This window comes from Psittacula echo (assembly GCF_963264785.1).
Source record: "Psittacula echo genome assembly, chromosome: 14".
NCBI classification, from domain to species: domain Eukaryota; kingdom Metazoa; phylum Chordata; class Aves; order Psittaciformes; family Psittacidae; genus Psittacula; species Psittacula echo.
This window is the reverse complement of record NC_137750.1, coordinates 3,349,790-3,376,604: the sequence shown is the minus strand read 5'-3', so window position 1 is coordinate 3,376,604 and position 26,815 is coordinate 3,349,790. Positions and strand designations below refer to the sequence as shown.

The 26,815-nt window shown below is 41.0% G+C and overlaps 1 protein-coding gene across 2 annotated transcripts in view; it reads left to right on the top strand.

Moving 5' to 3' along the window:
- The first annotated feature begins 832 nt into the window (after positions 1-832).
- TEX2 (testis expressed 2) overlaps positions 833-26,815 on the top strand; it is a 49,627-nt gene continuing 23,644 nt past the window's right edge. Inside the window, exons 1-2 of one of the 2 annotated variants that reach the window (XM_080629623.1) lie at positions 833-855; positions 22,047-23,698. In XM_080629623.1, the coding sequence (XP_080485749.1) occupies positions 22,073-23,698 (1,626 nt within the window). In that variant the 5' untranslated portion in view covers positions 833-855; positions 22,047-22,072. Of the gene's footprint in view, positions 856-1,403; positions 1,532-22,046; positions 23,699-26,815 lie in introns of those variants that run through there. The other variant, XM_080629622.1, reaches the window with a different exon arrangement.

Below are 26,815 nucleotides of genomic sequence, written 5' to 3'. Positions count from 1 at the left end.
GGACATCCAACGACTTGAAGGTTCTGTTACTCCATTTGGTGAGCTCAGGCCTTTCCTTGCTGGTGCAGGTTGATGCAGGTGGTGGGTGCTGGCCACTGTCAGTACCTCTGGTTTTACAGCCACATGCAGGAATCCTGGTTTAAAAACAGCCAAGTAAGGGCCTTGAAGAACTCCAAGATGCTGGGTGATAAAACAGCACTGAATTGTCTCTGAAATGTAAAGGGAAAAGCAGGATGAGTGCTACTTGCACCTACTTTTGAACTAGACAGCAAAACCTACTACCTACCACCTATACAATGTTTAGTGTAACAGGGCGCCTGCCTGAGCTATAGCTCTATATTTAACTTTCAACATTAGGTAGTTTGGAGCAATTTGAATGCTGCGCACATATCCCACTAAATGTCAGCTAGTAAATAAATAAATTTTTGCCTCATCACTGCATAAAGTATCATAAATCTGACCACTGGTGTGAAATGAAGGGAGTCTGAAAGGTTTTGAGGGATTCATCATGTTTTAATTTGAACTGAAATTGTTGAAGAGGAAGAAGGTGACATGGCCAAATTAATCCATGGGGTAGCTAAAGAAACCTGGCTAGCTAAGGCCAACATCCATCTAACCCAGTGCAAATGTAATCTCATTATTAACTGTCTTAGGAAGCAAGAGCAACAAAGTGAAGGGTAAAAGCAGTGGTAAGGCTGTAATTTATTGCACAGACCATTACTGGGGAAACAACCTTTTGACAGAGATATTTCTTTTCTTTCTCAGTCTGCTGCAAATTGGGAAACGAGGAGAAAATTAGAGTTCCTCTGGCATGGTGTGTTTCCTAGGAGTGGGGCCTCGCTGGCTGGGTAACAGGTAATTTTTGGCTCTTTGTATAACGCTTTGCTACCAAACAGCTGTATTTTGAGTGCTCGAACATACATCTCCTGCAGGCAGCAGCTCCTTCCACCACACGATGTAGTCAGGGATGACAGCGGTCAACACTTGCCTTGGCGAGACCAACCCAGCCAAAGGCAGCGCTTCCTGGAACCGGCTGCTCCCAAACGCGGTCGGAGCAGACGCGGGGAACGGGGAGGTTGAGCACCACCGCCGTTCCACCGGGGCGTTTGTTACCCACGGCCGCTCTCAAGGCACGGGGGCTGTTCGTGTTACCGGCACGGCTCCATACCGGCCCGTTACCGTTTCCCCGAGCGGCTCCGCGTTTTGGGGAGCGTTTCCTTGTGTCACCACTGCCTGAAACTTCGGCAGCGGGAGGCCGCCTGAGGGAAGGGGCGATTCCTCCCTCATGCAGCTCCCCCTGCCCGGCCTGGCCGCGCCTGCCTCACACCTCCCGCCCGCCGCGGGCCCCGCCCCGCCCCTCCGTCCGGCGCTGCGGCGGCTCCGGCAGGCCCGGCCCACCGCGGGGCCCGGATTGGCGGCGCCGGGCAGCCCCGCCGCTTCTCCTCCCCCTGCCACCGCCCGGCGCGGCGCTGGTGGCGCGGGCCGGGGGACGCCGGGGCCGCGCCGGGCAGTGCCATGAGCTGCGGGTAAGGTAAGTGAGGCAGGGCGGGCCCCGCCGCGCCGCCTTGGCCCTCTCTGGCCAGCGCCCGCGCTCCTTGCCGCACCCGCCGGGGCGGGAAGCGCCGCCGCTGCAGCAGCGCCCGGCGTGAGGCGCGGGAGCCTGGCGGGCTCCGCGGCGCTGGCGGCAGGAGAGAAGGAACGGGTGTCTGGCGGCGAAGGGAAGCGGGCCGGGCCGGGCCTAAGGCGGCCGGGGCGCCCCGGGGGGCGGCTGGTCCGGTAGGGTCTGATGGCGGCCGTGAGGGGCCGGCAGGCGCTGCTGTCGGTCCGGCCGCGGGGACCCGGGCGGGTTGTGATGCTGTGGGGCCGCCGAGGGTGCTGAGCCGTTCCCGGGCCGGGGCTGGCGCGGTTGGGTGCGGGGTTATTTTTACTCTGGGCAAGGTCTGGCGGGATGGAGTTACTTCCCCCTGCCATCAGGGTGACTGAGCTGGAGGGTTGGTTGAAGGGGGTATGCGGTCCGGCAGGAGCGCTGCCGGAGTAGAAGCGATACCTTAAAAACAAGCAGCAGGAGCAGCGATAACGTTTATTCTCGGAGGAACCGGGGAGAGGATTTCCAATTAGCTTTTTGTATCTGGCTCCTAAAATTGTTTCCATCTCTTCTTAGGTGTCGGTTCTTTAGCGTCTGTTTCTCTTCATTCTCAGTATCGTTTGTAATTTACTTCTCTGTTGCAGTTCAATATCTAAATGCATTAAACCTGTCTCTTCAGCATGTGCTAAAGTTCTTTCTAAATGTGTGTGCTCAGCTTCTTGATGATCTCTGTTTGTCAGCAGATATCTGACGGAACTTCTGCCCTTAATTTAGAGGAGTTAAGTGTACAGCTGAGTTTAAGTTAAACTTTCATGTTGTAACTGTCGTGTGTGTAACTTTCATGTTGTAACTCTAAGATAGATCAGTGTAAGACTTCAGTGCTCTAAGATTATCTTCTGTTAAGATGCTTTGTCATACTCCTCTGTCTTCTCACAACCCGTTCAAGATGATCTTGCCTGCATAACTGGGAAAACAAGGCAGGCTCACAATCTCAGGGGTGTATTTTGTTTACAAGAAGATGTAGTGGGTTTTTTTTTTAATTCTAAAATAACTTCATATTCCTAAACTGAATAAAATTTAGGCACCGTTTCAATATTCTCTTAATTGAAAATGTGTTAAATTAGAGGTAAAAGCACTTTAACTTAAGCAAAAAAAAGTAAGCTAACGTGTTTGATGTTAGAATAGACTTTTAAAGACTGGCATCATGGGTTTTTTTATGATATATGAGAGGTTACTGTTCTGATTGACTTCAAAGCTGATCTAGCAAGCTGCTCTGATGTGGGTGACACTGTAATAAGACTCCGGGTAGGTGCTGAGGTTTGAGGCAGACTTCTAAGGCAGGGCAGGGTAAGGTACTTGAGCAAAAGACCAGGAAGGTAATTTTGTATTCAAAGATGCGTTATATTGGGCTCTCTGGGCATATGGTATCCCCTGTGAATTGTGTTGGTAAGCCAAGTACTTCTCTAGTGAACTTTACTGTGGTCCATGCAGGGAACTTCCTTAAATGACCTATATTGCTTTTATTTCAGAAAAGAAAGGAAGTTAATGAAGTCCAAAGTAAAAACTTGAAGGACACAGCCCAATAAAGCACGTATGATAATCACAAACTTCTTTTTGCATGAGAAGAACACTTAGCAGTTCAAAATCTTAATAGCAAATGCTTAGTTGTTTCTAACTAAAGAACTTCAATACAACTGTTTTACAAAGTAAAGAATGAGGAGCAGGACACCTAGAGAATGTATAATGCCAGCAATTTCCCTGTTGTGTTTGTGTAAAACAAAGGAGTGGGAGATAGGGAAATTTGCCTAGTAAATAAAAGGTTAATGTAGCTGATATTTAAAATGATGTAGCTAGAGGACTGAAGGTATGTTCTAACAGCTTCTTAGTTGATAGATTTGGGGATTGTGCTGCTCTCGCCTCGCCTTTCTGTGCAAACTCGACCAAATCCATTAGATGAAGTCAGAAGGCTTCTCTGGTAGCGTGTCAGAAAGGCTGCCAGCCTTATGTTGTGTGAGTGTGCAGGTGACGAGTCGCAAGCATGGCAGTGAACATATGTAAGGGTATGTTTCATGTGCTGTTCTTCCCCTGTCCTGTTCTGAGCTTCAGCTTGTTATGGCCCACAAAATGAGTGGATTGTGGTGCTGAGCGCACACAGTGTAGCTGATACCTGCCCAGGAGCTGAATTAAAATTAAGGCTGTTTATTAGGATAAATGGTAGGTTTCAAAAGAGTGAAGAGCATGGTAATTAAATTCTGGTCTTAAACACAATCTTGGAGCTTGGAAAAGTCCCTCGAACCTCTGGATTTTTATTCTTTTCCTTTGGTAAGCTAGAAATTGCGGTATCAGATGTCCACAGTAAGTAGTAGTGTTAATTGTGTGCTCTAAAGCACTTACCCTTGAATAAAGGCATCATATTCTAGAAGCCCTTGCTGCCCTAAATGAAACAATCAGATGACAATGTATGTTGGAAAAATAGGAGTATAGTATAGGCTTAGAGATTAGAGAAATAAAGATAAGCGTTAATACTGTGAGTCTTTGTGAGTGTGTACTTGGTATTAGAAGAGATTTAATGTATTCAAAGTAGAAATCAACTCTGGAAATGCATAAGGTTGCCACATGTACCCAATAAAGGGGAAGATAAGTAAGTTTTCTTACTGTAGCTAATGTAAAGCAGACACTGGAAAGGATGTGTTGTGATTTCAAGGGGGAGGATGGTAGAACAGTGAAATAATGAGAGAACTTAGCCTATGCGTCAGGACTGCTGAAGAATACAGCACTTGAGGGGCAAATGAGCGAGTTAAGTAAGGCAGTGTTGGCTTTGTGCCTGCTGGGTCATGAGAGACCTGTTCAGGGAAAAGCCTTCGGTACAGAGTTGTCTAAACTGTGATAGACTGCCTGGCGTTGATGGCCCAAGATCTCTGATGTTCAGAACAAGACTTGCAATACCGCATACAGCTGACCTTAGTCCTGGTGTCCTCTCCTTGGTATAAAGCAAGAAGTTGACCCTGTGTTGAGCAAGATGTTGGACCAGACTAGCTCCAGAGGTCTCTTTCAACCTAAACTTATATTGTGATTTCACAACGGTTACAGAGGAGAAATGACAAGCATCAAAGTAACTCTCGAGCTACTTGTAGGGCAATGTAGTTGTCAGATTTTGAAATTCCAGATAATAACCAGATAAATTGGTTAATGTATTTTAAATTTTCACTTATGTTTCTGGGAAAAACAACCTATCTGCACTGGCATGTGACATCTAGGAAACCCTATTCATGGAACACTTTTGATTTTCCAAGGTGTTGTACAATGACGGGAAAATATGTTCTCTTCTCTAAAGTGCTTGTATTTCAAGAGACAACAGATGACTAAATTAAGCAAACAGTGGGACAATACAAGGAGGCAGTTATTTCAGGACATTACTAATATGATTATTAAGCTTTTTTTAAGGCATCATGACAAAGGAGATACTTAAAAGAGAATTTGATAGAGAACAGTTTAGTAGCTTTATTGATTTTTATTAAACTAGATTCCTACAGTCTAATTTTCTTCTCCGCTACTTTTTATGTGCAGAAAAACCTTTTATTCCAAGTCCCCTTTTGTTTATTAGTTTTCCAGCTATTTTAACCTCTTCCTGAATTTTACCAAGTCAATTTAATGTGAAGGCTTGCCCTCACTGAGCAGTCTCTTCTTTCCTGCCCTGTGACAACATCTGCAGCTCTTATGGCTATAGCTCATAGCTTTGTGTAGCTCACCAAAGTTTTTTAAGAAAATGCAGTTTGCAGGTTTAGATGTAAATTACCACATTCACAATGTGATGAAGTGCAGAATAAGTCTTCATATGAGAAAAGTAGTACTTATGTGAGCTAATTCTGTTGAAGTATGTTGTTTGTAAGATAGCATTTACTTTCATTACGTATGTGTGAGACCTTGACATAGGTGTTTATCTCTGTAGTTATCTACTCAAGCACCTCGCTTGTGAATTTACAGAAACCAGTTAATCAGCTCTTCAAGAGGAATATGTATTCTGTAAAGAAATATACGGGCTTTTAGTTTTTATTTTTAGCAGTGTACTTTGAAGATAGAAAATGCTGCGTGTTCAGTGTACCAGATAAGTGCTTTAATTACCTTGGTTCCATCTTCATCTCCCTTTTGTTTTCTGATAGAGAATTGTCAGTTAGTATGCCGTGTAAAGTCCTTTCATGCTGATGTTTAGGAGAATAAATTGTTCAGTGTGGTGGGAGAAAGGATTGAAGCAAAGTGGTGGTGCAAGCAGATTGGTGCATCTTCGTAGTTCTTGAGCCATCCTGACTTGAAGGCTTTGACATCTTGCACTATTTATTCCTAGTGCAAGGTTAGGTCTGTGTGCTGAGAAGTAAGCAAGCAACTGTATATACTGTGGAAGTAAGCATTAGTGTTGAGGGAGGAAAGGGATATGAAGGAGAGGAGGTGAAATGAGATTGCTTAACTAGGGTAGGCGGGAGGCTTTTGTAATTATTATTATTATTTTTTAAAGAGATCCTCTGGAAAACTCTGCTGAGACTCAACTGGTGGGAAATAATGCACAAGCTCCAGGTCTGCCAGGCTGTTTCATGCCTGGGATCTTCTCACTGGTGTCTCTTGCTGTCTCAGATATGCTGTTTCCTGTCTGGATGTTGTGTTATTTGGAAATTGGTGAAATTTGTAACACAGTTGTCAAAATATTTTCTATTGTTGCCTCACTAGTTCTAAGTGTTTTCTTTTGTTGCCTTGTCTCTATTGTGCAGGTCTGTAGGGAAGGCAGCATCTTCATTAGGCTTCCTGGAAAAGGATATGGAATACAAAAACAGGCTTGTGTTTGCAGAGTCTTTTTCTTGTTGCAGACTGGAATGGAAACAGAAAATGTGAAGATTTTCTGAAAGATTGGGAACTGTTTTTCTAAATTGAGCTGAGTAACACCATCATGGGTACCTTGAGGAAGAGCAGTATTTAACAGCTGTGGAGCAAAGGCAGAACTGCAAAGTACAGTGGTGTCTGTCCCTCAGAAATGTCGCTCTAGTGTAGTAACAGCAAGATTTAAGACCTCCAGAGTCACCATGGTAAATAGCGAAAGCTTTAGGATTATTAGTTAGTATTCCCCATTTTGAGTTTATTCCTTCAGTGCATATCATTATGGTATGTGTAAAGCTGTTGTTGATTGCTGGTTTAAAAACCAAGAAGTGTACTACTTGTTTCGTTATTGTAGAGGAAATGGTTGAGATCCACAAAGTAAAGAGTTTGTGAGATATTTTTTTTTGTACTACAGGTGATTGAATTCAGCTTTTCTGGATGTGTGGGACAGAATCGCAAATACTGTGTCATAAAAATGTATGACCCTTTTCTGTCAGAATTGTGAATTATCTGTTCTTGGACAGCTTAAATTTTTTAAGCTTCTGTTAACATGGCAAGCCCAGAAGTTTGAAGGCAGAAGGTTAATAGTTACTGCCCAAGACCCTGTTTTCAGCCTGAGCCAACAAAACCTGAAGATTGCATGTTGGTTAGGAACTTCCCTCAACAGCCTTAGCCTCTGTGTGTCTCTTCAGGCAGGAGCATTGTGAGAGCTGAGGTGTAACCACCTGCAGAGTTAGCGTTTAAGTATGGTGATCTTTGGAAGAACTGGAAGTGAATGGAGTTGCTTGGATCTGGGACCGGCTTTACATATTGTAGGTCCAAAAGTACCTACCTACTTGGCAAATGAAATTTTAAGGCTTTTAAAGTGATATTCAGGTTCTTTCACACAAGTCCTTTATTGGAGTAATTTTGCACTGGAGGCTGCCACGTGCTAACTTTGTTTCATGAGTTTTGAGCAAATCCCCTCTCTTTGGCAAGTAGTGTAAGACTTCCAATCAGACCAGTTCTATAGTGCAGTCTTTGCCTGCATCACCATTTAATGGGGTCCTTGATGACAATATCTTTGTAAAATAGCAGGTGAGTGCCTTAAAATAAGGCATTGGAGTTGCTTAAAAACTTCCTGTTGTGTTAGCCAAGACCAGTCCTGCACCCGTTGGAAATCCTGGGAGATAGGAAGCAGAGGAGCAAGTTTTCACAAGAGTGGCTGAAATATCTGCAGTGTTAGTCAGCCATATAGGTTTTTTTCTTCCTGCTTCAGAGTTCTGAGGTGTCGGGTTATTTACCAATCATCTTTATTCTCTGGGTACTCAGAACTATTGTCTCTGAAGCCGATTGTTGGTGTCTTTGGAGAGACATGAGAACATAATAGCAAAAAAGGGTTTATTCTCTGATCTTGCCTGTCTTTCCTTCTTGCTTTTCGAAATTCCTAGCTCATTGTTTTTCTCTCCTATTTAACTTGCTCCTTTATGTTCAGCAAGGTGTGTTATTCTGCTGTGCAAAGTCCTAATCGATACATAGTGCAGCAGTTAAGTTGGTGTTCTAAAAGACAAGACAACTGATGGACAAAGGATAAGAGAAGATCAATAAGACCTAGTAAATAGCGGTGTTTTCCCATAAAGGCCAGGAGGGTAGTGCAAATGAATTGTCATATGAACTGGGCTTTAATATTCATTATCTTGTGTCTCTGTGGTTTATAAACTGTTATGCTCTCTGACCCTTCTGGTGTTGGATGACAGGAACATTGCAGAAGAATGTCCCATAGTGCTGGTGAACATATGGCATGTCATGGACCACTTACCCTATCAATGCAGAATTGTTATCCTGAAGCTGTGAGAAGATGTGATGGTCAAGCTTAAAAAAGGATCTCTTAAAAGAGTATGAAAATTCAGGAACTGGGATGCTCTTCTAAAGGCTCTGCTTGAGTCCAAAAAATTGCTATATTGGGTTTTAGTAGCTTATGCAGAGGTCTGAGAGCTGTAAGACTCTAGATCTTATCCTGGATTTCATGTGTTTTGTTTAAATTAACTTCAGTTGTAAAACTGGACTGCAAAAATGTAAGCACAAACCAAGCCACTGTATCCTTTGATACTGGTAATGTCAAACCAGGTGACAGGACTGAAACCTGTCATGAGCTGCAGTGAAGTTCTGATCTGAAATCAAATAGAGAGCTGCAGAAATAATTTTGTTTCACTGGAAGTCGGGATTAAGCCTGAGGAAATAAAAATGGCTGGTTTATGAGTTCAGACAGGCTCAAAGAATAAGGCTTCTTTGTGAGGCAGGGAGATGGTCATGCTCACACACTTGTGATTGAAAATACTGCTTAACATGTGATACTAAAAGCAGACAGTGGAAGTTGTCTAAGTTTGGAGCTGTCTGTCTCTTGGCTTCTAGTTGCAGTGTGTTGCATTACCTTCTCTGAAACTCCAGGGCATGGAGAACCTGCCTGCACGGAGCTCTGCCAGGTTTCCGAGAACATCCCCTGGCTGAGGCCAGGAATGGTAATCTCACAATAGCTGAGCATTGCAGAGCATTCCCACCTCCCACCTCTTGTTTCTCTCTCCCTGTCCCAAAGTGGCCAATGCTCTGGGTGCCTTCCAAGCTGGGTATTTCCATTCTGCTTGCTTAATACATATCTATCATTTCTGCTGCCTGGAGGGGCTTCACTTTATTTCCTAATACTCTTGTGTAATGGTTAGTGTTGAACACATAAATAAATGTACTTTGGTGGTAAATGAAAGTGATCTATATGTTTATTCTCTTGTTTGTAGCTGCTGTGAAGTTTGATAAGGTTTATCTTTGTAAGACTTTCTCAGTAGCAGTTCTTTTAGTCTAATCACTTTCACACTTCTTCCTTTTCAACTTGAGTTGAAGTATTAAACATATGAACTGCAAAAAGAGAAGGGGGAGATAGTCCTGAATGTCTGTCAGCTCAAAAATGTACCAGTTAATAAAGGCTTTGCCAGGTCTTTAATAAACCTTCTGAGCAAATACGTGACAACTTTATAGAAGTATTTTTATGAGGGGTTGGGGGAGAAATAATTGCTGTTATTCTATTTATATGTTATTCTTGTGAATAACAAGAGATGTGGATAGAGAAGGGACCAGTTGTGCATGCAAACTGTCTCGTGCTTTGTAATTCCAGTTATTGTTCCCTTTATAATAACAGGTTGGGTTTTCCAGGATGTCTTAACACTGTCTAGAGGTTACACGCAAGCTGAAGATCTGTGCCTGACAGCTCTAGAAAACTCTGAGTGTCTGAAAAGATGAATTTGGAGGCATGTTGTATTTAAGAACATAAATATTTGGTTGTACGCATCTCCACTTCTTTTGTCATGCAGCTGTGAGGTGTGGATGGGTAACTGGTTTTGATTATTGAACAAGTTGTATGAACCCTTGCTTTTCTAATGAGTTGGGACAACTTTTCCATTCCATTTTTATTGGCCAGGTCTTACCAACTCTAGCTAGACATTTATTATTCTTTCTATCAAGCTAAAGCTTCGCAATTAAAATGGTAACAAGTCACTGTGCTGCACCACGAGTGGTGTTTCAGCACTTCACCTTCTCAGGATCTCTTTTAAAAAGTCTTTTTCTTGCATCCGGATGCCCAATGGTGTATTCAGCAATGAAAATTCTATGGGTCCACTGTCCTGCAAGCTTCTTTCTAGTCACAAAATGGATATGATGTGAACAGTGGCTTTTAAGGCCTCCTCCTCCACTACCCCAAGCCAGATAAATGTTGTGTGAGCCGTTCAGATCTCACACTGTTAAAGAATCCTGTCTGTTATGATCAAAGTTCTGACTCCTTCATGTTGCTCAGGAGAAATCAGAGAGGCTGTAGAGGCTGTTCCATGTTGTAACAGAGGAATGTGTCTCACAGTGTGGTGGTGAATGCGAGGTGATGAGATTTCCATCCCATGTCTAGTTTTTCACGTGTACTGGAGGTTTGTTTTTTGTAGTTTCCCCAAAAGATGAACAAGTCTTGTCGCTAAAGCCTTCATTACATGTGGCATGGCCGAGAGAGCTCCTCAGGGATGTGTGCAGCTTCCTCACACTTCAGTCATCACTGTTTTGTCACCTTACCCTGGAAGACAGCTGTAGCTGCCACCCATGCTTGGCTTCTCTGACTTGACCTCTCTGCAATTAAAAGCCTTGCTTAAACAGTCACACCCCTGATGCGTGGTGATGGATGAGGAAGTTACTCATGAACTTAGTACCAGTGTACATAACTCAGAGCTTGTGTAGCTGCTTGACTGATAAACAAATATGTGGTGGATTTATTAAGCATGTGTATAAGAACATTGCCATATGCCTGAAACGAGAATTGCCTGTGTACTGCTGTAATTGAGCAAGGCAGGATATGGCTCAAAGATGCCTATTTCCCGTTGCCCTTTTGAATCCGTCTGGTGGCTTTTGCTGTTCTTTTATCTCCCAGCAAATCAAGACCTGAAAATTGATGACCTAAAATTAATTTCCTTGAAGCTACTTTAATGACACTTCCCTTTCTGTGCATGTGCGTGCACGAAATGTAACCCACATATGGTGGAGGGCATTTGTTCTTGCCTGTTTTATCAAGTAGTTGAGGCTATAGATATTATTTCTGCCCACAATAGAAACTTTTACAGTGCTGAAGGTATTTGCTGGACAAACATAAGCCTGATAATACCTGGTTATTGAATAGCAAATATCATAGGATGGAAAAGGAAAGGTGTTAACCCTTTTTACAGGGAAGTAACTGGAAAGAATGACATTAGAGAGCTTGCATGGATACTACTTGAATTTGAAGCAGAACTGGGGTTCTTAATTAATTTAAAACCAAATTTAAGCTCTTCATATTTGGGGTTGGACTAAATGACCTTTGGGGGGGTTCCTTCCAATCAGAATTATTCTATGATTCTGTTGTGCTATGAATTCAGCAGGCAGCTGGGGAATTGGGGTATGTATTGCCACAAGGCACCACTTTCTGACCTTTTAATTTCCAGCCTGTGGGGTTTGTCAGATGAAATTCCTGGAGACAACTGCATTGATCAATGTTTGCGAAAGGGAGATGTGTTTTACAGCTCCATGTGTAGCTGCTCAGAGTTTAGCGTGTGCATCTCTGAAATAAACAGGCCTGGAGGAATGACTTCATTTACAGATGTTGCCCCATCTTACTCTTCTACCTGAGATCTACTTTCCCCTAAGCTAAGGTCTGTATGTCTGTGTCTGCATGCTGTGAGAGTGAATTATACCATATAGGAACAGGTAATTGCTCTCTGAGCAGAGAGAATGAGTAATTCTGGTGCTCTGTGTTGCTTCGTGCATTATTGATCTTTGGGAGCTAGTTTTCACCAGAGGCAGTGAGAGCACTTTTCAAGGAGTGCTGACAAGTTCAGAAGACTGTTCAGTAACTTAAACCTTTGAGACATACTTTTTGCTTTACATTTTCTTTTACATCTGTGGCCTGATTCATGCAGTGAAAGACCATATTGGGGTAGATCCATGCTGCTGCAAACAAAGAGGAGAGCACTGTTTGCGTTCTTCCCAATCTTGTTTATGTTTTTTGATGTATTTGCATGACAGATTACCTTTCTAGATGTGTTAACAGTACCCACCTTGTGAGAGAGAAAAACAGAGTAAGAAGGTTTCTCTCATTGCTCAGGGGTGTTTACAAAAGGGCTTTAAGATGTGTAAGGACCCCACTTTGTCATCACAGTATGCTGATTTTCCTTCTCCTTATGAGAAATATGGTGTTTCTATCTACTTGTATGTGAAATGATTCTGCTAATTCACACTGCCAGCAAAGTTGTTTTTCTTTTGTGTATCGACCTGCCATAGTTTCTTAGCAATTAGGACTGAAAAATATGTTGTGGGAGGTACTCATCGTTTTCTGACTCAGTTGGTTTCAATAGGAGTCAAGCCTGTAAAGCAGCTGCTAAGGTCAGGCAATCTGTAATTGACCTATCATATGTTGTAATTAAAATGTATCACAGCTGATAGAAGTAGGAGTTACTTCTCTTGCTCTCAGGGGAAAAAGAGAACAAATCGCACACCAAAAAAACCTCCAGCCCAAAAGAAAAACCCCAAACCACCAGAAGGGTTTAATACATTAAACTAATTCATTAACTATTGCTGTCTTCCATGTCTAATGCAAGGGATGGAGAGGAATACAAATTGAGCTAGTGGCTTTGATTTTTTAGTAGACCTCTTTCATGTTCTGGATAACCAAGTGCAGGGAAGATTCTTGCCAACATCTGTCAGTTAATAAGTTTACACCTTGAAACATTGAGTTATAAATACTATGTGGAAAAAATAAGAAAAACTCATATTTAAATGAAAACACACATGTGGATGCTTTTTGCCACGTATTTCTACTTATTTTGCCTTAATATTTTGTGGATTTTGTAAAGTATTTCTATGTACTGTAATAGAATGACTGGCAATTTTATGGGTTTTGTGTTTTGGTGGTTTTTTTTTTTGGTCTGTTTTTCATAGTCCAGTGTTTTTTAATCATTAAATGCTTAAACCACTCTAATGCAAAATTAATCTTTGAGATATTATACTGAATTGTATATGACAGTTGCGAGGCTTGAGAAGCTTTTTGACAAGCTGAGAAAACCCCAAGGTCCCTTATGTCTTGATAGTTGCGAAGCTGGGAAAGTCTAGGGTGTCTATCACAATGTTTTTGATTGAGCCTCACTTCGTATCTTTGCTCATTGGGGTTTGACAGTGTTTGTTTGTTGGTTTGGTTTGCTTTTTAATAAGTAAAGTCTTTGTCTTTAGCATGGGGAAAGTTGTCAGGGACCATCTTGGTTCCATTTCAGTCTTGGGGAAAATTTCACTATCTTGAATGTTTTTCTGTCCTCATTACTCTGCTGCATCCTCCAGCTGGAAAGCTCCAATGCTGCTGAACTTCTGCATTTTAGTTTCTAGGTATTTCAGTTGAACGTAAATCTGACTGAAATGAGATGAATGTTGCTGTAAGCAGAGAGAGATGGCTGGTACTTGTCAGTTGAGAGTTTGGCATTTTGTTTTCCTGCTGTCCTTAGGACACGCTTCTTCAGAATTGACTTTACGTTTTGTTAACCTTCAATGGATCCTTCTATGAATTGAAGGAATTGAAAGGAATTTAAAGCATAGAAGCTGCTATTAGTAGTTTGTGATCTCTGCATGCTTCTTGCATGGTTATATGATTCTTCAGATGCTTTCACTTGGCTCTTTGTTATTGTTTTAAGAAGTTAATGATTCTGGATGATCTTACTTGCTCAAAGGGCTGTGTGAACACTGCTTTAACTCACCTCACTGAAAAGTAACATTCTTCTCACTCTCCAAATACTACTGAAACTCAAAATAACATGGTTTGTTATTTTGATGTGCATTTGAATTGTGGGGGGAAAATGAGCCTGTGGTGCAATTCTAGCAAGCCAGCTTTCATTTAAGATTTAAGGCAGCTTATTGTACTTAATTTTGAAAGCATGCTTCTCTGTAAATCAGTCCCAAATTTCACCTCAAGATTTTACAGTGACCTGTAATTTAATCAGTGATGCGAGCAGCATTTTCAGCTGTGGCCTAATCTGCAGAGGTTTTAGATAATCTTTCATCAGATTAATGACAAGTTGATTCTTTTTTCGTTTCCACTGAGATAAGAGGGAGTTCCAATGCTGCAAAGTTTTATGTTCTACCTCACCATTTACCCTCTCAATAGGATGTGATTTTTTTATGCATAAGCTTTTGATTTCTGTAATAATAAAACATCTTCTGTCAAGATGCAGAACTTCTGCAGCACCAGCAAATTCTGATTTAGTCTCTCCTCCCTTTTGGAAGAGAACAAATGCAGCAGTTAAGTATTTATTGCTCAAGACCAGTGATTTTTTTAACTCTCTTTTGGCTTATCAGGGTGACCTAAGAGAGTGCTTCAGCCAGGTAGTGTAGCAGTTTTAGAGAAGTGGAAAAAGCTGGCTTTATACTGTGACCAAGTTTGCCTCTCTGTGTGTATGCTCTGGTTTTAATGTGTTTACTTCTAAATCCCTTACTGAAGGAGTTTCAGATCTAGGTTTGTAAACCTTTGTTTTTCTGGTGCTTTCTATTCTCACTCATGACCAAATCAGTTTTTCGGGTAATTTTGATGCCAGCATCTAGTTACCTGGAAAAATAAGTATTTGAATGTATTTTCAAGAGACAGCAATATGTGACACAGGAAATTACTAAATCTCCAAAATCCATGATGGAGGCGGAGATGGGGGATTTGGTTGTGGTTTTGTTATTACTTTGTTTTTTTCTGTTGTGGGTATCAGGGAAGTAGCGAACGGTCCCTTTGAAGTGTTTAATGCTGAGTGTTTTGGAAGGAAAAGATGCTACCTGCTGCTTGCAGTTATGAATAATAAACAAGAATAAATAGGTCATAGGAGGAGAAGAATAGAGAAAGTATAATGTGCTAGAACTTTTGTTTTCGTTGTGCAAATGGGAGTAAATATTCTTTAATGAAATTACACTCTGGTGCAGTTTGAATCTGCAGAGAACAGAGGAATGTTATACATCATTTCGTGAATGTGGCTTTCGGGTTACAAGCCAAAGGGATAAGGAGCGTGTCCTACAACTGTGATTCGTTCCCTTTGCAGAAACTCCTGTTTCTGTGTTTCTGTATATGTTCTTGTTTTTAAAGGAATAAATGTCACAATATGTAGCAGAATAAAGTGGCTCTTCTCTGCCCACTGTTTACTGTTCTTCTATGAGTTATTGCATGTTTTGTTTTAAGCTTTGATTTAACTTCTTTTATTTTTTTCTCTGAGGGGAATGTTCAATTTCTCACAAATATTGCTTCACTTCAGGCTTCAGAACAGCACTAAATAGGAAGAAGTTAAGTTTTTCTGAGTTTCTGGACATCCTTTGACTGCTTTGCTTTTTGTGGTTGTCAGAATCAATCTGTAGTGTAGCTTTATGAAGGTTTTGGTGGAAGTGATGTGTCGTGGAAGGAAAAGAGGAAAGAATGCGAATGAATCTTTTATCAGCGAGGGCAGAGAAACTAATGTGGTAGCTGACCTGTCTTAGATCTGTGGGGAAAATGTTGATGTAGAATAGACTCGCTTAGCTAATGTTAAACAATTTGTATTTGGTTGTTTTTGAAGCACTGTAAATACAAGCTTGTATTGAGGATGTGATTAGCAATGCCTGTCTTTGAAAGAGAAGATTTCTAGTAACTTTGAAGACTCCTTATTTGCCATTGCAATTTTATTTGACCTTTCTTTCCTAGACTTCACTAAACAGCCCCCCTTATTTGTCTCTGATAGGTTCATAGTTTTCATTAAAAGTATAGTCTTATTGACAGCACTTTAAAATCTTGCTTAGGATCTTTCATTTAAGTATCCCTCAGCATCCCTGAACACTGGTTATTTAACTGGATTGGTCTTACTTTAAAGGCATTTGCACAAAAAAATATAATTTATTGATTTTTAATGAGGCTCAGAAAAGTCCTGTTGAAGGTATTTTAGCCTTTCACCAGCTTTGTTGTGATAACCTGGTTGACCTCTGTTAGAGATATGTGCTGTGGAATACCTGTGTGTGTTTTATAGTCCATAGTGGGTGGCATCATCTAATTTGGCTGTGATCCCAGTGTTGACTTCTGTTGAACACACTGGACTACATTCTCTTAATAGTACTCAACACAGAAGATTTCATTTCTGTGCTTAGATTTAAACCAGGTTTTATTCAGGTTTTTCCTCTTTTTCCCTCCTCTGTATCTCAAATCCAGTTGTGTGAACGTGAAAGGTGAAGCAAAACTTCCGTCTTACTCCTATTGGAAAGTGAGTTTTCAAGTATTGTCTTCAGGCTGGGTAACTAGATCTCTGACACAAAGATTTCACAGGGCTATTGTGTGATGATACCAACACTTGCTGTGTAGTTCATTTAGAAGTAATGACTAGTGGATGTAAAAGGAATAATAGATGTTAACCATGGAATACATTAACTTGTGCACATGCCAGGGGAATGTGATTTGTCATAATTAGGAATTTCAATGGGATAGGAAAGGATGTTGAAATTTGGGGGTTGTATTCTTATTTTGTCTTTTATGAAATAAATCTGCTGAATGAGATTATATTTACGTGACAGAGAATGTCCCAGCAGCTGTGATCTCTCTTCAGTGAGGTCATTCTGGTCTAAATGGGAACTGGCTTTCTTGGCTACTTTTGTGGCAGAGTAGTGGTAATGGAATTATGGGAGATGTAAATTTCTGATGATTTAAAGTGTTGCTTAAATAAAGGCTGTTTCCAATAAGGATCACTAATACTGTGCTTTGTTTTGAAGGCCCTGAAATGAAGACTTCTAGCTCTTAGCAGAAGGAATTTTGTCTGCTGAGACCTCTGTTACTTGTTTTAAATAAGTATCAAGAATAGCAACAGTCCTGTATTTCTTGCTGTTGGAAGGAAGATGCTGGCTGAGTCTCTAGTATGTTGAGTGGACTCTATGAGTTCTGGGAGCAAATAACAATTTCAGATCACATTGGCTTGTGCAGGTTTTCCCAAACTGGGAAAGATTTAGCACACTTCTAACCTGGTCTGAAAATAGGGGCTGAATGCGTTAGGGTGGTCCTGTGGTAACGTAAGATCTTCTGTGGCTCTTGTCACACCACGTAGGCCTTGCAAAGATAGTCTAAAACCAAATATGCTGCTTCTCCCTCCTACCAAATGGGGCATAGATTTACAGTAATACACATATATCTGTCTTCAGTCTGAGACTTGGAAATGACTATTGAGTAACCCAAAATAATAAAAATGAGCCCCACCAGTCTGAAAGTACAACTACTTCTTTCCTAGTCCTGGTGATAGCTTTGCCAAAGCAGGAGGTTCCTGTTGAAAAGGGTGACAGGACAGAAGGGTCACTGGGGAAAGCAGAGATGTAAGCAGCTAGAAACATCTTTCCATTTGAACAGTGATATCAATCCTCATGAAGTCAAGTTGTGGCATTATCAACAATCAAATCAGTGGCTTCCTGAACAGCATTTTGGGCTTGTTCTTCTGATGCAACTGACAGATGAAGGGGAAAGTATTACAGTGCTTTTAATAACATGTAAGACTTTTTCTGTACTTAGCAGGAAAGGAGTTTTTGTTTTGTGGAGAACACTTGTTTAGGTCTGTGTTTAGTAGCAATGAGCAGAGAAACTACTCTTGACAAGTTTTGAACCTTGCTGCTGATTCTTGTGAAAGCATTTTACTGCATACCCTTTCGCCCTTGTGTAGATGTTGCATTAAGTAATAGCAATGTGACTGGAGTAGTTGGCTGCTGCAATTTAGTTACCCACTCTGTCCTGCTTCTCCAACTGACTGATTACAAAAAGCACTGAATTGGTCTACTGAGTATCCCTTATTTAATTAGTAAATGTGGCTAAATTGAACTGTGTGGATGAAATAAGGGGGGTGTATGCCACTTTGACCTGTTCTTTTAAGTTAGTTCCTACTTTGTTGCTTTGTCTATTGGCTGAAGCACTTTCTAAATTGTTAAATGTGAAAATGTTTGCTTTCTCTATACTGTTGATAGTGTAATTGTTTAAATCAGGCACTTGAGTGCACCTTGTGTTTTCTCAGTGCTGTGAAATAGGTGGTTTCTGGGGCTCAGCTGAGGAAGGGTGGGGTGTTTGCTGCAGGGAAAAGGAAGAGGGTTTATCAGTACTGGAGAAGGCTGTTTATGCTGTTGGGCAGAAGGATGGAGTGCTTGGCGGTTCCTGTAAACACTCCCCATTAGTCATTCCTGGTGTAGGTAAGAGCACGTGTTCCTGTAGCAATACTTATGGAAGGTGCCATGGCCAAACTTGACCCAGTGCTGCCCAACACCTGGTCTCTCCCTGGGTGTCCCTGTTCATCAGCGGGTGCATCATGGCATGGTGGAGATGTGTTGTCACCTCCATAATGGCACATCTTCAGCTCCTGACCGTACTTCCTCACTGCTCAGTGGTGAAGGGCTGGGCAAGAAATATTTGCCTGTCTTGCTGTTTCATGTTATAGTGCTCTAAAAGCAGTGCCTGTAGGTGGGGGTTAGAAACTGCTGTTATGTGCGTAATGGGGGTGCCATGACTTAACATAAAAGGTGGAAGTTGGTTGGCAGCTTTCTCATTCTGCCCTACAGAAGTAACCAAAGTTCAAACCTTTGGGGAAAGCAGTTGTTTTCTGAGCAGCCTCCTTCCCTTCCAGGTAAATGTTTTGAATCATTTGAAGCCTAAAGATCTAAGATTATTATTCAGGCCTGCCAGCCACATAAATAAAACTGATACCTCATGTCTTCAGAATCAGCAACAATAAAAAACTAAACAGGCAGCCAGAGAAGGTGAGGACAATGTGGCTTTCAAAAGAAGGGTCCTGTGTAAAGACACCTACATCTCTGCAGGTATTGATGTAATCTGCAGTTTCTTCAGATTTGTTCCCTTCAAATGGGGAGGCCAGGAATGCCACGTCTTCAAACAGCTGGGAGAGGAGCTGAGTAGGAAAAAGTGGGAGAAATGAGAGGAAAACATAGCTGGAAATCAGTAAGAAGTCAATCTGTTAGAATGATTTAAGGGGTAAAAATGTATGGTTCAAGAATCTGAAGAAATATCTTTATCTAAAATGAACATCTGGTGGAAGAGCTGTCAGTAATGGGAGCAGTGGGAGGAATTGGGAATTTTACTGTTGTATTCACTGTGGAAAAGCTTCCCAACATCTACTTTGAAAACAAAGCAAGACAAAAACCTCCCCAACCAAATCCTTTGCAACAAAAAAGAGGAATTGTTCTCAGGAATGGATTGGAAACAGGGGCCTGCTCAGAGCAGGGGGAAATCCCCTATCCTGTGTTTGTAGGGAGAAATTACTCTCAGTAGAGTAACTGGTGTGTTGAGAGGGGTTAGAGTTGTTAAAAGCTTGGAATAATCTAGAAGGCATGCTATTGTTGTAATCCAAATTGATATTCAGAATGCCTGTAATGAAATATCCGCTGTTGGCCAAAACACATACGCTCTCTTAAGTAAATAGCGTTGCATATATTTCTCCTGTGTTGTACACTGGTTTGCTTTGTTTTTTACATACCAATTGCTTGAAAATTTGATACAAGATGCAGCTTTGTGAAGCTATGTCTGGGAGAAGCCTTGCAGCAAAACCAGCCTATAAACAGGGTTGATACAGAAACTTTCAGCAAGATGAAAGGAGACTAAAAATAGTTATTGCCCAAATAAAAATGGTTATTCCTGGAAACCAGTCCCCTCAACTGAAATATCACTTGGGCCAGATGTTGAGGGCTTTGGATACTCTTGAGTTATCTTATAAGTCATGGGCTGAGGATGCAAGTGCAAGCGGTTGGATTATGTTGATGTTCCACTGCTGCTCTGTTGATAGTGTGGATTTAAGAATGCACTTCTGTAAAACATAATTCATGGTATAGTAACATGTTTAAGGGTAGGCAAATATTGGCTAATGAAGAATTTCCTTCCTTTCTGTGTTATCTACTTAATCGTGATGTAAAAAACTCCAAACGTTGCTTGTTCAGTAAGCAATAAAGTCTTTTTTCGGTACATTTAGTGTGTGCAAGTAAAGTTCATCTGTTTCAGGTAATTAGCACTGCATTAGCACAACATGGCAACTGGTGTTTAAACACAAGGTAATTAACTTGTGCTAATAGTGTGCTAAAGAGCTAACCCAACTTATGAATTTCTAGATGGAGAATAGCATACTGGAAATGTTATTAGCAGGTGGAAGGAGCAGTTAATGTTTTCCTCTTGTGTTGCTGGATTATTGATACACTCTTAGTGCTGGGTAGGCAGAAGGGAAGGGGTCGGACATTTCAAGATGATGCCCACAGCATCGTGTACAAGTGCAGTTCTTGGGTGGGTTTTTCCTTCCTTAGTGTACAGTGTTTTAAAGGCTTTCCTTTGTACTTTCAAATTTTCGTGTGCTAGTTTTGCAGTTTCACAACTGGCACAAAGTGATAGAGATGTGTTATGGCTGATGGTCCAGGGCTAGGGTTGGATACACATCTGGGAGTAGTATTTTCCCTCTCCAAAATATATTTGGGTGCATTTGTCTAAAAAATAGGGAAATTTCCAGTTTCAGCTGTGAAATGGAACTGTGTCTGTAGAAAACACAGATTCTCTGTGCTGGTGGTTTCCCAAGTGTGCTAATCCAACAGAGAATTGAGAGACCCAAGTTTCTTACCAACAATAACTCTTACCAAGTTATATATACAGATATGACTGATTAGGAATCACACAAATGCTAGATAAAACAAGGAATAAACTACTCAACAATTTGGGAGCCATAAAATGGACAACTATAGTGAGTAGGAAGCTGTGGATAGATACTCGTTTTTGTTCCAGCTTTACCCAGCTACTGATGAGCCGGGTAGCAAGGGCCTGCTGCTTTAAAATGTTCAACCCAGCTCATTTTATTGACAAGTTAAACAAATGTTTATATGAACAGCTCCATCAGCAAGTACGGAGGGCTACAACCTTTAGTAGGGAGACGATGACAAGCAGGTGGTACTGGCTTGCTGTATAATACAATCTGATATCACAACTGTTTGTGAAGCACTCATTTCTTCACCACCACATAATCATTCCTCTGAACTGCTCTTTAAACGTCAGCAAAGGCCTCTCATTAATTCAGCCTGACAGTTTGATTACAGCATTTTAACAGCTTCTGAAAAATAATTCAGTTACTGAAGTGGTAAACTTGCTGTCCCGGCAATGAAGATGGAGTGCTGCCTTGCAGCCGGAAAGGCAGAGCTGATCTTGTAATTTGTGATCCATCCTTGTGTATGATCCTGGGTACCTTGGTTTAAACATGTGATATTTCCTCTCCATGTAAACATACGCTAAGCCCACTTTCGTGGGTCCATAGAATACTTGAAATAATGCATAGTTGACGTAGAAGGCAGGTGTGAGTGTATCTATCGCGTAAGCGGTGTGTGTGCACTGAGCTGATTAGTATTTTCAAACATAGTGTTGCTGTGTCAGTGAGAACTGTTTCTTCTATTGAAGTGTCTTTACACGTTCTTACAGCAAAACTGTTCAAGAAACATGGAATCATAGAATAATTTAGGTTGGAAAAGCCCCTTATGATCGAGTCCAACCATAAACGATGATAACACATATGATAAAATGCAGTTTAAATTTCTACTTCCTACAGATCAGTTCAAACACATATACAAGAGATGATACTGACCTCATACGTGAAGACTTACATATTTCTGACTTTATTTATTTAGAAGAAATAGAAAACATTAATTATTGTGTGTAGAAGGAGCTGAGAGTTAGGAGTGAAGAATTTCAGTCTGCTGGGGTGGGATGGGGTTTCTTTGAACCTGTTCTTGCATTCAGTGATACTAAGAATGAGGTAGTTAAGCAGATGAGAAGTGGGTATTAACTAAAATATAGGTGTGTTTTGTGCAATGAAATAAATCTACAGTCAGTTTCATAGTACCAGTCTGTAATTTGACAAGACAGCTTTAAATCCAGTCAGATGAAGAGTGTCCAGAGTGTTTTAATTTTCAGCTGACTGACCTGTTGTGTGTAACTTTTGTATTTGGCTTAGCACTTGAAAATAAGGGTGTTTTGGAAGAAAGGGGGTAAAAAAGCATTTAACATAGTATTATGTTTTCTTTACAGACTCTGACACATCTCTGGGACCTGCAATGACAAGTCAGAACAGTAGCCATGCAGAGAAAACTGTTGAAATGTCCTCAAAGCAGTCAACACCAAAAGTGCAGGTCCAACGATCTGTCTCCCGAGAAACCATCACTATTCATTTCTCTGCATTTGGGAAGGAGGAAGAAGAGGAGGAAGAAGAGTTTAAGGAGTTTCTTGATGAGGAACTAGATGACCAAAGCATTGTAACAGCACTTGAAGCCAAGGAAGACCTCTGCTTTGAGCATACTGGCCATGAATTTTCTGGTCCAGCTACCTCGCTTAACATGGCCAACTCTGCATCACTCCTGTCCTCATCGCCTGCAGTTCTGCCAACTGCAGAGACTGTAAAGCTGTTGGATTCTCCTTCCACATCCCAAGTATTCAGTGCAGTGCCACTAGTCCTGTCTCCTTCATCACACTCATGTCATACAGTTAGCTCATCAGGTGCACCACCTGTGGAACAGAAATCCAGCCTGTCATCCTCACCATCCTCATCCCCTTCCAGATCAGTTGTCTGCTCTAGTGGATCATCCACAGTTTCTAGTTCAAAGCCTTTTAAGGGTTTAGTCAAGTCCCTTTCAACAGATGTGGAACCAAAAGAACCCACCCCACCGATGCGACATAGACAGCTAATGAAAACCTTAGTGAAATCTCTGTCTACAGACACTTCCAAACAGGAATCTGAAACTGTGTCTTACAGGCCACCTGACTCGAAACTGAACTTACATCTGTTCAAACAGTTCACTCAACCTCGAGCTACAGGTGGCGATTCAAAAACTGCCCCCTCATCTCCGTTAACATCTCCCTCTGACACCCGTTCCTTTTTTAAAGTACCTGAAATGGAGGCTAAAATTGAAGATACTAAAAGACGCCTTTCTGAAGTAATCTATGAGCCTTTTCAGCTGCTCAGTAAAATAATGGGTGATGAAAGTAGTAGCCACAGGCCCAAAGCCTTATCTTCAAGTGCTTCAGAACTCTCAAACCTTTCCAGTTTGAATGGCCATTTGGAAAGCAATAACAACTACAGCATTAAGGAAGAAGAATGTGATTCTGAAGGGGACTTCTATGGAAGTGACTCTAACCTGAGTAAGAACGATCAGTCAAAAGTGGCTGAGGAACACGCAAAAGAGACAGAGACCGAAAGCTCTCAGTCTGCAAGCACAAAGGGCGTGAGTTCGAAAACGTCACTCGTACTTGAAAAATGTTCATTGTCTGCACTAGCAAGCAGAGAGGATGAGGAGTTTTGTGAACTGTATTCTGAAGACTTTTCCTTGCTAGAGGACGAAAGCAAAACTGATAAACCTGCTGAAACTTCGCTTGATCCCGAGATAACTGAGGAAAATGGTACTTTGCTCAGTAGTGAAGATGAAAATAATCCATATGAGCAACAGCCTAAAATACCAGTGAAAACTTTATACTTCTTAACACTGTTAGTCTATGCTTACTTTATTATCCCTCTCCCTGGCTACTTAAGTGGACTTTTATTTGGAATGGCCCTTGGATTTATGATAGCTGTCTGTGTGATTTGGCTTCTTACGCCACGTACTCATGAATATCTCAAATTTCATGAAAGCATGAAAAAGCAATGGAATACAGGAGCTCTAGACATCAAAGAACCTGAAATACTGAAGGTGAGGTCATAACATTTCTTATGTGTTTGTCTGTGTGCATTATTTTGGGTAGAAGTAGTAAACTAGATTTATTCTGAAGGTGTAAATGAGCTAAATTATCCCTCCTTATAAACAGAGTATTGTTTTAGAGTCAGGCGGCTTTGGCAGGGGCACAAATTATTTAGTATCCAAGAATATGTAATACTTCGGTGTCCTTAAGGACTAGTAGAAAACCAGAATTCCTTCAAAAGTAGAAGGGCAAATTGTTTTGCTGATGGCTTTCAAACGATCCAGGGGAACTACTGAGAGCAAGTAGCGTCAAAGTTTAGTGTGCAAAGTAACATTTGTGCTTGAAGCTGCGTTTTGGGAGATATATTTTGTTTCTGGGGTATTTTACTGTCTACACAGTAATTAGTCTGTCTTGTCTGTTCAGTCCAAGCAGATTGAAAAGCATGGCGTTCAAGTAAAGCGTAGGTAGTTGGAGAGCATATGAATTTTCCTCCAACATTACCTAATTACAACAGGAGGAGAAACGAGCAATGAAAGGGACGTGCTCATGGGTTATGATGTCAGTGGTTGTGTGTGCTGCTATCTTAAATATTGCATTGTATAATATGGATTACATCTCAATAAAATGAGTGCCTGAAAGCTGGGTTTGAAATCAAGCTCTCAGGCTCTCTTTTTGATACGTAAAAGAAGCATTTCAGAATGATGGTGGTACAACCTTCACATCACTTACCAGAGTTTTTGTGAATGCTTTCTTGTATTTCTGTATGTATTAAATCCATCCTGAGCTTTCTGAAGGTGCATATCCAGATGTGTAGGAACACAAAGGGTGTGTGAATTCAAATTAAAATGGTGTTGATTACATGCTGTAGAATCTGTAGTGTATTGCTAGCTAATCTCATGTATCTTTAGGTAACCGGAAAGTTGGAGAAATGGATATAAAAGCCAACTTATGTTGAATTCAGGCAGCAATTGTATGCTCGGCCCTGGTTTTACCTTGGTGGTCTCTTTTTTTTCTTGAAAGAGCTGTGGTCTTTTCTTTTCTTGAAAGAGCTGTGGTCTTTGTTTGCTGTTGTGAATGCAAACTGAACACTCCTGTCTGCCCAGCTGATTTACCTGCTGCTTACACATACAAATCCTGACAAACTTCCAGTTCTGTCCTTGTTAACTGGGTGCTGAGACCCTGTGTATGGATTTGGCTTGATACATGAAAGCTGGTAAAGATCCTGCTATTCATTATTGGCTAGTGGTAAACTGGCTTTTTGAGATCTTAGGTGTTATTCAGGAACCTTTAAACTGTATTTTAATCCTTTTATCCGGGAGATATATTTTATGAGAATGGCTGTAGGCAAGAAATAAACTGCATGGAGAAGTCTGTATTAATGTAGATTATTGTTTTGTATGATCTGATAAGTATTTATTTCGCTCAGTAGCACACAAAGTAATTGTCCTTAATATGTAAAGCCCTATAAAAGGGCTTTTTAATGCTTCAGGAATTTAAAAACCAGCTCAGTGCCCATATTGTAGTGGAACATAATGTAATATGATTTAGCAGATTGCAAGTTACTATTCCTACCTCATACAACTATTTTCTATTTGCATCTGTCAGAATGAGCACTGGGCAGTTTAAATCCTCTGAAAAAGGAGATAAAGACTTAATTTGTAATAATATTCACTTGAATATAAGAAAATCAAACTTGATGCTCTTGCATAAAGATGTTATCTTCAGAACTTGTTGGTCTTGTATTTTGGCCTGGGCTACTTCCATGCCATTATGATAAATGCTGTGAGTTAAGATCTCTTTACGAGGCTGTAGGAGTTGGGACTCTGCCAAACTGTTGGGCTATTTTTGAATCCAGTACGTGTGCATTCTCCCCCGTGTAAATACTGTTTAAGAAGTTTGCATTTGCCTGATTTCAAGAACTACTGGAGAATTCCCCTCAGCAATTGCTGAAATACCTGAACATTAATATTGTCTCCCCAAAATTGTTCCTTTGCAATGTGACAGAATAAACCACTGCTGGGCAGGTTACTGTGTGCTTCTGTAGATTCCTGTGCTTAGTTCACTCAAACGTCTTTTGTTGTGGAGGAAGAGCATCCCCCAACCAGAAGATGCACACAACCCCCGTGCATCTTCAGTGTGTGTTTTCTTATCTTCTATTTCTGTAGCTTCAGTTATCTGGCTTCCTTTTCCTTTTTTTTTTTTCTTCTGCCCACATCTTTTTTCTTCCTCTTGAGTGCATTACTTTTCTAACTTCCTTATTGGCCTTCTCAGTTGTTCATTCCCTTGTGTTTTGGTGGCTGATACAAAAGGTTTTAAGTAACAGCTGAAATGGAAGTGATAAATTTACCCTTTCAGTTAGAAAGAACTTGTATGAGAAGACCATTTTGGCAGTGCCTGCTCGAGAAATGAAGCTTTTTGAGCCACAACTATACAGCAAGAAGCTTTTTACCAGTGTGCTGTTCCTGAACGTCACCCAAGGGATATCATATTTGCTAGCAGCCTCTGGCAAAAGAAAGTAGTTTTTTTTCCAGTTCAGGTGATGCTTACTTTTGCCCATCTTAGATCTTTTCTGTGTCTTTAGATTCCCTGTCAATAAAAGCTCAAAATACTGCATTATTTTTCCTTGTTCATCAAGCAAAATACTATTAAAGTGTTATAAAATAGTGGTAATGAGAGGGATACTAATACAGTTAGTGTGATTTGGGTGATCAGCAGTCTCTTGATGAAGCACTTGACTGTATTATTTAATGATAGTGGATATTAATCAACCTGTTAATATCACTAATAAACTCTGGGACTAGTTTTAATCCAGATCTGGGTTTAGATTGAAGTTGACTTGCTGATTCTTTTATTTATGTATTTGAAAATATCATAGAAGTAATGATCTTTTATTTAAAATAAAAGATTTGGAGCCAAGAGTCACAAAAGGGGAAAAGTAAGCCAGGATGTGCCTTTTAAAGACATTTTATGCAGGTGCCTGTTTTCCATGGACCCATTTGTTCCTGTTGGTAGCACTGCTGTGACAGAGGTGACATGCTGCACTCTGAAAGCCAGCTCCATCTCTGCCACCTAACAGACAGGCCAGATCCTGTTAGCGCACTCAGGGGTTCATGGATAATAACTGACTT